Genomic DNA, 12,021 nt, shown 5'->3' with positions numbered 1-12,021 from the left:
CAAAGATTGATTTCCAATGTGGTCCTCTAGTATAACACTTAACACATGATTAGCTGTGTCAACATGCACTTGTTTTCAGATACATTTTGCCCATTAGGCTACTGAATCAAAAAGGTATGAAGTCTGTCAAGCTACCTCTTAGTAGTGATAAATAATTAATAAAGCTTTTTGAAACCATATTTTAAACTATTTTGATACAATCAATAAAGCAATATGCTAAGCACTGTTGTTATCATGGAATAGCGGATTACGAATTTTACAAGTTTTTTTCTATACTACTGTGTTATTTTTAAGGTTTCAGTTAAACATAATTTAAAGAGTGTAAAGAGTTGAGTCACTTTGAGGCAGAGATGCATCCTTTTACTGTTCTGCTTTCATGTTCTGATAAATTTGCAGTATGTTGTGCATTGCCACTTTCATTGTTCTTGTGAACATGTGTCGTGATATGACTGTACATTATGATTCCTACCCCTAAAACAAGGTGTGTTCATTTAATGACAACCACACCGGACGAAGGCCTGTGCAAGCCACAGTGGCAGACGACAAGCAACCTAATGGGTGCACATAAAAAACAACTACAAACAAATGGCCCCGTTGACCAACTGCTGTGGTGTACAAGGGGCAAAATTAGATTTAGCTTGTGTTAGTGTTCGTGTATGTGCTGGAGTGCAATGTACCTCTTATGTACTTAGCCTCCTGTGTAAGATTTTGATTTGTTTGGGTTAATCTACATGTAATTACCTTCCTGAAGCAAATGTGAAATTAATGATTTTAGATGCAGTTGAATTGCAACATCTCCTGTTAAGTTTCACTTTGTTGTTAGGATAAAAGTTCAATGCAACATTTCAACATCACACGGGTGTTTTAGAGCAGCACACCGCTTTGCAATGTCACTTCCATCTGTGCTCACATCTCTCCCTCTCTCTTCCATGTGCCTGTTCTGCCTCTATGACAGGGGCCATTTGGCCAGACAAGCCAGGGCGCTTTCTATAGATAACTGGTTACTAGATTTGCAGGAACTCATTATCACTTATACCTCAACCAAAATGTTTTATGAGAGGAAGAAAGAAATGAAATAGTGAGCTGTTTGACAGAAACGTACATCTGCAACAGTCACTTAAGCCACGGAGCTGAGGTGACCTTCTCAGATTTCATTTCAGTTGGTCTTTTTTTCTCCCTCCTTCCCAGAACAAGTGAGTAATTAGAGCAGAAACATTTCCCCACACACCCGGGCTGTTGGCTGAACGCAGAGCTGCTTTTGTGTCTGACTGTATGAGGACAGGCCTCACTAAAACTGTTGTTAGTGCAAACATTACTGTAATCATTTTTACAGTAGCTGCTCTGGTTAAATACGTATGTGCAAGCAACATCTGAAGACCCAGGGCTGGAACTTGTCATACACGTGCTAGGATTATCCATGTTGTCATGTGTAGTGAGTCAGATTACTGTGAGTGTCATTGTAGAGAATGTGGTTACTGTGTATTTGTGATGATGTAAAGCCCTCCTACTGTATTCATTTCCCTCACAAAGACCAGAGAGCAATTTCACTTACAAACCACTACAGGCTACCCACTGATCCTAACGCTAAGTGGTAATAATCCCTGAAGATCACTAAACACTGTCTGCAAGATATGAGAGTCTGCTTCTGTGTGCTGTGTTCAGGGCAACACACAATGAATCTTTGCTGTGACCTGCCTTTGGTCAACGGCTAGCTTTAATTTCCATCAGTATCTCTTTAATTCTAATTCTAAGTATGTATCTGTATGCCTACTGTGTCATATTATATAGCCTAACTAACAGATATGGGAATAAACATAACCACTCACTTACCTCTTTAGACTGTTCAATTTTTTTTCTTTTTTTTAATGAACTCATCCTTTCTAGGCTGACACACCTTTCTGACTGAAATTAAACAACTGTGAGTTCCTGTAAGCTCCGTTATAATAAAAACATTAAAGTTATGGAATAGGGTGTTTTTAAGTGTGAAAAGAGGCATACACCGCACTGCTCTTATGTCGACATTTCTGTGTCTGTTTCTTTCTTTTTTTACCTCGACTGACCAAGCATGGGCTATATCCATCCTTTCTTTGCCATTACAGTCTACACTGTAAATGCGTTCGACAGTGACACAAAAAGTGATGGAAAACAGGAAGTCAGGCATAGGATATGCCAAAAATATAGTATAACGTCCCCAAAGTTAGGACTAAATACGAGTCAAAATACTTATCCGCTCTCGCGCGCCAGTCATGCACACAACGCCCATCTTCATCGAGGGAAATTAGAAAGAGGATGAAGAAAAGCGGTTTCCCTTTTGCCCTTACCGTCGAAGACCTTGAAACGACGACGGCCACGACATCCTGGATTTCTTCAGTCCGGGTCGGTGCCCCGTGTCCACTGCGTACGTCCGGTCCATGTTCCTCGGGTTGAGGTACCTCTCGGTGTCCGAAAAGCCTCTTTGTCTCACTCGCTCGTTCTTGCGCACTACCAGCGCGTGGTGAAGCGGAGAGAGCGCTGGCTGGTTCTGCTGCCTCCACAGATGTTTCGGCGCCTTCGCACTCACGCCGGTTCCGCCGCCGGCGACCAAAGACGCCGTCCCCACTTTCCCGCAGGCAGGGTCCATCCTCCTTCCCGCGTTGGTTTTATTTTTTTTTTATTAAGAAATAAACACTTTAGGACCATGCAAATGGAATGACCCCCGGGGAAGGTGATGGAAGGGGGGGGGGCTTCACAACACTTTTAAGAAATACAAAAAATAATATAGCCCCCAAGACAAAATTATAGACCTCCAAGTAATTGAGGCAACTTTTTAGTTACTCTGGGTGCTTCACGTCCAGTTTGTTTTTGGAGCTCACGTAATGACTTTAACTCCATCAACTTTGTCCTCACTGCCCTGCTGAAACACAGTGGACAGAGCCAAAACTGAATCCATTTACGCATCACGGGGTAGACTCTTTAACTGCGGTTTGGAAGGGGGGAAAGCTACCAGGAGAAACTCTCTCAGTTGAATCTGGTTTCCAAGCGCTCCCAGCTTTCTCCGTACACGCCTATTTCAGCAAGGTGCTTGTGTTGCTGCGGCTGTGGAGATGTTCAACACAGGACGGTCAACGCGGGCGGATGGTCTCTCCACAATCATCATGCAAACTTGTGCAAACCCCCGCGGCTATAGTTCACTTGAGGCACGGTACGAGTAAAACCATCCAGACATGACAACACACTATTCTTCCCTTCTCAAGTCCCCCTGCAGGAACAAGCGACAACGGGATATAGGAAACAGGATAATACATTAAACATGAGGGACCCACCCAAAGCACCTCCCCTAAAAGCCTCCATAATAGAAAGGCGGGAGGTTGGAGTGGGCAGAGAGCCAGGCGACACTTTATGATCCAATAGTGCAGATGAGATATAGGTTTATAACAACAATATCAGTGTTATATCCAGTGTATGTCCACTTCTACAATTTACCAAATGAGGAACTTATCTGTAACAGCAAGCATTAAGGCTGCACCTAAAATAAGCTCACCTTCACAGGAATTAATTAAATTGAGGGTCATTAAAGGTTGTGCGTCTGTGTGCCTGTGATGTCTAGTGCAAACATGCAGCCACCTTGTTAAATCTCTCCTGCTCTGGTCTGTTTGTCATCATTTCCAGGGAAAGGGGACTCTCAGGGAAGAATGCTTTCTTTCTCCCTTCTACCTACACTTCCCTTGCAGCTCCAGCCCAATGCTCTGGAAAGTAATAGTTTGGGGAATGCAATCTTGTCCAAAACAAGGTGATTTAAAATAAAAAAAGTTGCAAGTAATGGTAACGGATGGGGGGGCACGAATGCAAACATGAGCAGCTCATGTGTGGACTTTGAGTCCTTGCAGGGAAGCACTGATACAGCACATGCAGCAGAATTGAATTCTGCACAGACTGATAACCGACCTGTGTATTGATTTCATTTATTTTCCATTGCTTTGTTCCCAAACTATGTCATGGAGAAGACCGTATCCCAGCATGCAGTGGGTGCCTCCTTCACCAAACAATATACCGGATGGGCGACTCTTCACATTGCATAAATGTTTGTCACTGGACTCATTACAAACGTGTGTTGAAATGTAAATCTGTCAATATAACATGAGCTGTTCAGTATGGTGAAAATACGGTGTCATTAATACGTCTTTAGATATATTACCTTTAATTAAATTAATGTCCTATTTTAATTTTATTGTCGTATTTGTTTTCTTTTATGCTAAATTGGACTGTTATTTTAGGATAATGGGATAATGACTGAGACAACCATCAGTGCAGTCGGTAATTAGGGATTACACCTGACTGATATCTGCGCCTGTAATGACCTTATTTAACAGAGCAGGTTATCAAACAAACCTGTCCAATTCACAGAAAGTAGCTTCTCAGTCACAGCACAATTTTATAAACCTTCCAGATATAATTAAAATGTTCACAAACTTATATCTAAACACTTTTTCGCATATTGATAGCATAATGAACATCTGTTGGTTGGCATTTCAGTCAGATCTGTTGATAATGAGTTATGCTCATCTGTGATCCTTGTCTGCAATGCAGTTATAAAGTTAAAGTCTTTAATCTACCACTATTAAATTACTTATAGTTCCAAGAATTCAGGTACTCTTGCTACTTGAATTTACCAGCACAAGCAACGTAGGTTCTTGTAGGCATTAAGGGCTATAAATTATGTCAAAATCTCGACCACTCTTATAGATTAAACAAAAGCTGTCATACTGGAGTGTTTGCTAGTCACAGATCTGTGAAGAGAAGCAAAGACAATAGCACTGGTAATGTTTAATGGACAGAATCATTGTTTAGTAGTTACATTATGACAGCATCGAACTGAAACACGGAGAACTACTTTGTGCTACTTCCGGGTCTGTGCATTAATACGCAGACATTCTCATTTAGCCAAATAGAAAAGTTGATGTCACCAAATTCATTCAAAAGTTGCAGTTGGAGCATTTAATGTGGCACGTCTTCCATCCTCAATGCTTCACAATTGTATATTTCTTCCTGTCCCCTGTGCTGAATTATAGATGAATCAAGCCTGAAGCAAACTTAAGATGTATGGCCTTTGTTAAAATTCTCCCCATCACCCATTTTTCTCCATCCAGTCCATTTTGTTCTTAAAATGCTCATATACTTTGTATGTTCTCTTATGAAAGCAGTCAAATTTGCTTGATGTGGTGTTAATGTGGTGGAACATGACTGATGCTTTAATAGGTAGGCATTTCTGTCAGAAAAGGCTGATTTACAATAATTCCAAATGGTTATATAACCAAAGATGTTGTCAAGCATAGATTATATCGCACAACAAAACACTTTGATTTCACATCAGACTGTGTTTTCTTTGGTTCTGTAGGCAATAAATAGTGTTGAATTGTAAGACGGCAAAAAAACTTTCGCTTTTGAAGTTCTCCAAGAAAAAGAGAAGACGAGAAAAGGCAATGACATAATTGGAAATAGTCGATACAACCGTCTGCAGTAGAAGAGACAATGACAGGCCCGTCCTGCTTTTGTCTTCCTCACGAGCCTCCTTTCAAATTACCCAGTCCTTATTCAGCCAATGTGACATGATTTCCAAAGAGTGGTCAGCTGTACACACTTGGGAAAAGTTTGCCCTTTTCTGAAGTTCTCATTGAAAATTATTCAGAGGATGGGCTTCCTCTAAATCTAATGCCTGACACCTTTTGGCATAATCCATAAGTAAGTAAGTAAATTATTCAGTACTGCCTATGCCTCTTCATCATAGGTAACAGTTTCGTTTGGTGATACGTCAGACAATGTTGTGAACAATTATGTAAATGTAAGAAACAAAGAGAAATATACTGTATTTCCCGGAATCCACGTGTTCTTGATATTTAAGCAGCAATTTTCAAGCAGAGGAAAGTATTGCAGCACTGTTGTGCATCAGAATTGCCATGAAAATTGCTCTGCCTGCCTGAAAATGTCATTTAGAAGTGACACCAGCTTTTATTGGTTCTCTATAAAGAAGTCTACAAGTCCATTACACTTTCTTCTTGTTTAGTCTGGCCACAATGCCTTATAACATATTCTCTAATTATAGCCATTTTAACAAGCTTAGGCTGTATTAATAAGCTGTACCTCACTGCTCATTTCTCTATTGTTTATTCTCTGAGAAACACATCCCTGCCAAAGACAGCGGTGGGGGAGAAGTAGGGGGAAAAGGGGTAAGCTGATGCATTTTCTTTCTCATCTGGCACATGATGAGCCATTGAACAGTGTTATGCAGGTAGAACGATGCTGACAAGTCAGCTACAGTGCCTTTTGAAGCATGCTATCATGATCAAAGACAAGTCAGAGGAGCACCACTTTCTCTTTGATTGACCAGTGAACTCTGTGGTAGTATACTAACCCAAGGACAATGGGGATTTTCCACTGACACACAGGTTTGGCCACTGAATTTATGTGCTATTTGCAATTGTCTGGATACATTTCTGGACCATTGGCTAAATTAAATTACTGTCTTTCCCACTGAAACACTGTCTTTAAAAACAAACTGTTGAGTATGTATGTTTGTTTCTGTCTTTCCTCAGAGAATCGAGCTGGTTGGAGACTTGGTGTTTGTCTCTGCCAAACCTCATTTCATCTAAACCACTCTGATACATTCTCCAGTATTTTCTGGATAGGGTGTGATTCTTTTCTCAGTTGTTGTATGGTCATGTTTTCCAAGCGCGGAAGACTGTGAGAACACACTACAAGTAAAGCTGAACATTTCTCATACACTAGCCTGTAATCTTTCTGTGTTGTAAAACTGAGAAAACATAATTATTTGCCATAACGTCTAAAATTGAGAATTAAAGGTCAACATCCTATTCAATATATTACACAAAATGTCACCCAAAATCTGGAATAATTACAGTTAAAAATAAATAACTGACACATATGAGAATACAGTGTTGTATAACACTGTAGATTAATCAAAACTACAGTGCCAAATGTGAAAACACTTTGTGGCAAATGGTTTTCAAAAGCAAAAAGGGACAGATCTTCACCGAAATTCTCTGTGAGAGGTTGCTTTCATCTTGTTTTAAATGGGTAAATTGCATTCCCTGTTTTAAGATTAGTAAGTGACAGTGGTGACAAACATCTATTAGGCCTAGTTATTTGATGAGTCACTCAAGTATCATTTCAGTACCAGTGGTTTGCACGTCATTAGTCCACTACACATCAAGCATACTTTGCATTACTGCCCTTTTCCAAATCATACCGTAATTTATTTCTTACCTTTCAGGCAGGCATTGCTGTCTGTTCATTTCACTACAGTATGAAACTCAATTTGCAGAGGCTCGAATCCATTACAATGAACATTCTGTCGCCTGTATATGTAATTTCATTTTAGTTGTTTAAGTGAAGTTATGATCATGTCGCAGCAGAAAACAGGCACTCATTTGAAAGTTGCCTTTGTTGTTATGTTGTCATGAGAGCTGACAATCTTTTTTACATTAGATTCATTTATCAGAAGTTTTTGTCCAAAGCAACTTATTTCTCCAAATGTCCAACTCTCCCTGTCATCAAAGTTACAGCTGCCCCATTTCTTAATGCTAGCCATGTTTGCCTATTGCTGGTTTTCTGGGTTTTATTTCTGACAACATATGGGGCCGGTTTCACAAAGATAAACTTTAACTATGGCTTCTACTAACTTGTCTGTCAGACTCAGGATAGTTTCCTTGGGCAAACAAAAATGTTTGACAATGTCCCCGGTGCTGTATATTTCCAACAGGTAACTGCACTCTCTAAAAAGCCTTTCCCTTTCTCATTGCACACAACACACAACATTAGTACCTTGTACAACATTGTGAGCCAAGTTATTGGCCATGTTTTCCTTGTTTTGTCATTTGGTACCATAAGTCAGTAGGTGTCACTGGGGGTTGGGTGGCTAACTTTTAAGGCTTAAAATAAGTCAGTTTTTATTTTTGTAAAACTGTCCAATTTTGCATTAGACTAATCTAAAAGCAAATTTAAGATGCACTTAACACTACAGAGCAGTCTGAAATATATTTGAAACCGTCCCTTACATGGGCAAAGATTTAATCAAACCGTTTGGGGGAGTCAATGAACAAGCTATTTTTTAAGGGGACACAAATAATACTGTCAAAATTGTACTTGTATAGAATATGTGTACACAGAGGAAAGCCTTACTATTTTTATTAGTGTATCATGGAGACTGTGATGTTACCAAATCACATTATTATAGGGACTTGTTTTGCATAAATGGCGTTTTGGTACACTGAAGAATTATCTTATATGTTCCTTATTAACTGGCCAACAACACATAGCAATAGTCGTCTAAATATGAGTTAGGTTCATAGGTTCACCACCCTGTCATGTTATAATTATCCTGCGTCCTCCACATAGTGTTTTAGGTTTCCTCTGGGACAGAGGACGTCTCTTACTTAGATATTCAGCTGCAGGTCACGGCATAACAGCTAACATAGCATGGCTCATGTAAAAATACATTGGTCATCATCATTTGTATTAAAAAATAAAAGAATGACTTCATCCAATGTTTAAAGTGAAAAAATAGCCTTGCCAGCCCACTCACTGGAGCGCCACATCTACTGAAGAAATTCGAACTTTGTTCTCTCCCACTGGACTTGTGTGTGTAGGTCACTAACGGGGGAAAGCAGGCGGTGGACCAGACCCCTGTGAGGCAACGGAGGGGGACTCAAAATATTTCTAAACTTAAATTGCTTTTTTCTTTTGCCCCATTTTACTGTTTTACTACTTACTCAATTATTTTAGGTATGACCTCCTGTGATTTCCTCCTATGGTCCCATGGTTATCACAATGCCTTTAAGCAGTGTATTCCTGTAAGCCACAATATGTTTTGGGTTACAATTGACCCTTCGCTAAGCTCTGTCCCCCTTAGTTACTGTTGCTAAGTCCGACAAACTGTCAGCGCTGCCACTGTCTATTACTGCACTCCCCGCAGAAATATTAATTTGTTGGGAAAAGCGATCTCACAAAGAAGCAGACACTTTCGCAGTTGCATTATACATTTGAAGGTTGTATTCAGGCTATCAGACTGACTCAAACAGAAAAATTAAAGATAGAAGCTAAAGCCTACCGATCACACAGTACAAGTGAACCACCACATCCCCCGACGATTGAGACAAGAAACAACGATGTTAAGGATCAACACTGTTCCTATAAAGCTGGGTAGGCCTCTATTCATTATTACAATAATTAAAAAACAGATGAGTAGGGCTTTATTACATTCAGTAGGAAGTTAGCTAGCATTAGCTAGCTAACATTACATTAGGAACAATCCACAGCAGAAAATTTTCTGGATTCATTTTAGGTTTTGGAAAGAGAATAAATCATACTTCTTCTATCAACCTTTCTGGGTAGCGACTGTAACTATTACAAATGCCCCAGAAACAGTGTTTGACCATGTCTTGGAAAAATACAGCGAAAAAAAGCTAGAAAACGATTCCTTTTGCATTAGAGTCAATAGAACGCAGCCATGAAAGTCTCGGACCTCAGTTAGAGCAAGTCCTATACTGCGCTGTGATTGGTCAGCTTTGTATTCGGGGCATGGCTTAGCGAAGGGTCAATTACACACGAATTGTAGCTGATAAGTTGAAACACTGCACAACCACTAGTGAACGTTTAAAAAAAACACAGCTCAACTTGTAAACACAGTGTCAGGTACTTAGCAAGTGATGTGTCCTCAGTCACTTCAGACAGGTGCTGTATTGATCCACCACTCCATTACCCATTCTACTGAAAGGTATTTTGTTAGTGAAAAGACACGTCCACATCCTCCTACCTGCTAGTGTCAGCAGAGGTGATGGCGATGAGTGGTGGGGTGCGTAGTGGCAGTGTTGTGGGCCTTGGTGGAACTGTAACTGCGTCTGACTCCGGCTTGCGATCACAGTAGTACTGTTCTGCCTGTCTAAAGGCCAAAGGGGGCAACTGGACCGTCCGGCAAGACAGCCTCCGCACCAGGAAGGGCTCCATGCAGGTGACTGGCCCCGGCTCTGGGGAGTCGGATGAGTCATCAGAAACCTGGGTGAAAAGGAAACAAGGGCAGGTGAATTATGAATCCAAGGAAAAAGATAGACCAGTCTAGAATCCGAATAAAAAAGGATCCAGATTCTTCAATCTGGGGGGGGGGGATGAGAAAATGACTTCAAGCACTGGGTATAGACATGTTAGTAGTCAAGTAAAATGGTCAGTAGATTGTTTTGGTCCATGCAGAATCCATTTATTAACTGAGTTCAAGGTGTGCAAAGATAGGTAAAAGTGTTAAAGCATAAACAAGTGTAATTTTCAATTTTTGTTTTGATAAGGCCATTAAAACCAATGTATGTTGTAACTAGCTGCCGTCTGTTTTAGCACAATTTCACTGCTTTATCTGCTTAAAGTCAAAGGTTCTTCTAGTTATGAAAAGCCAATTAAAATACAAGACCTCTAGCTGCCTCGTTTGATATATTACATTGAACAGCACATGGAGGAGGATGATCCCTAATGATTTTTGTGACCCTCTCAGACCTTCAGTCCGCTGTCAGGTCACTGTAATTTGACCATTTGTCAATCAAGTAAACACATTCATTAAAACACAGCTGTCACTGTCATTTCTAGTGATCTCCAGTGCATTGATAATTTGAGTAGAAAAATATACTCAGTTGCCAATTATTAGGTACACCTAGCTAAAATGAATTCAGTCTAATACAACAGTCCTCCTTCATGAAGGCTTAGGTTTTGTGAAAATGGGTTCAGAGAGGTGTTAATTCAACTGTATGTATAATTTTGAATGATGTGTGGTGCTGTTGAAAAGTATAGCATTGTACAGAAAGGTGTTTCTGTTATCTAGCTTAACGTTACCCTCACTGATATAAATGGGGTGGATAAAATAAAAGAAACACATCAGTATAATGCAATACAACAGCACCATAGGTATACCAACTAAACTTGCAAGCGATGTGTATTATTTTCTACAAGGGAAAGCCACAGTGCAGATATACTTTTTGGGATATGGATGGGCAACATGTTTCTTCCAGCTAGCTTGCTACAATGGAGTTCAAAAGCAAATCCAAGAAACCACTAAAGCAAACATTTGCTTCTTGTGATGTGGTGTTTATTTCATTGTAGATAATATTTTTATATACAGGTGCTGGTCATATAATTAGACTATCATCAAAAAGTTGATTTATTTCAGTAATTCCATTCAAAAAGTGAAACTTGGATATTATATTCATTCATTACACACACTGATATATTTTAAATGTTTATTTCATTTAATTGTGATGATTAAAACTGACAACTAATGAAAATCCCAAATTCATATTACTTAAGACCAATACAAAAAAAGGATTTTTAGAAATGTTGGCCAACTGAAAAGTATGAACATGAAAAGTATGAGTATGTACAGCACTCAATACTTAGTTGGGGCTCCTTTTGCCTGAATTACTGCAGCAATGCGGCGTGGCATGGAGTCGATCAGTCTGTGGCACTGCTCAGGTGTTATGAGAGCCCACGTTGCTCTGATAGTGGCCTTCAGCTCTTCTGCATTGTTGGGTCTGGCGTATCGCAGCTTCCTCTTCACAATACCCCATAGATTTTCTATAGGGTTAAGGTCAGGCGAGTTTGCTGGCCAATTAAGAACAGGGACTGGTCCTTAAACCAGGTACTGGTAGCTTTGGCACTGTGTGCAGGTGCCAAGTCCTGTTTGCATCTCCATAAAGTTGGTCAGCAGCAGGAAGCATGAAGTGCTCTAAAACTTCCTGGTAGACGGCTGCATTGACCTTTGACCTCAGAAAACACAGTGGACCAACACCAGCAGATGACATGGCACCCCAAACCATCACTGACTGTGGAAACTTTACACTGGACTTCAAGCAACGTGGATTCTGTGCCTCTCCTCTCTTCCTCCAGACTCTGGGACCTTGATTTCCAAAGGAAATGCAAAATTTACTTTCATCAGAGAACATAACTTTGGACCACTCAGCAGCAGTCCAGTCCTTTTTGTCTTTAGCCCAG

At 40.2% G+C, this 12,021-nt stretch overlaps 1 protein-coding gene across 4 annotated transcripts in view; it reads right to left on the bottom strand.

Annotated features, from left to right (window-relative positions):
• The window catches only part of pde4d (phosphodiesterase 4D, cAMP-specific), a 210,689-nt gene that overhangs the window by 159,170 nt on the left and 39,498 nt on the right, over nucleotides 1–12,021 (bottom strand). For 2 of the 4 annotated variants that reach the window (XM_046035670.1, XM_046035669.1), the window contains exon 3: nucleotides 9,809–10,047. In XM_046035670.1, coding sequence (XP_045891626.1) covers nucleotides 9,809–10,047 — 239 coding nt within the window. Of the gene's footprint in view, nucleotides 1–2,321; nucleotides 3,207–9,808; nucleotides 10,048–12,021 lie in introns of those variants that run through there. The other 2 variants (XM_046035673.1, XM_046035668.1) reach the window with 2 other exon arrangements.

This window comes from Micropterus dolomieu, linkage group LG21, assembly GCF_021292245.1.
Source record: "Micropterus dolomieu isolate WLL.071019.BEF.003 ecotype Adirondacks linkage group LG21, ASM2129224v1, whole genome shotgun sequence".
In the NCBI taxonomy this organism is placed as follows: domain Eukaryota; kingdom Metazoa; phylum Chordata; class Actinopteri; order Centrarchiformes; family Centrarchidae; genus Micropterus; species Micropterus dolomieu.
This window is presented reverse-complemented; position numbering and strand designations above follow the sequence as displayed.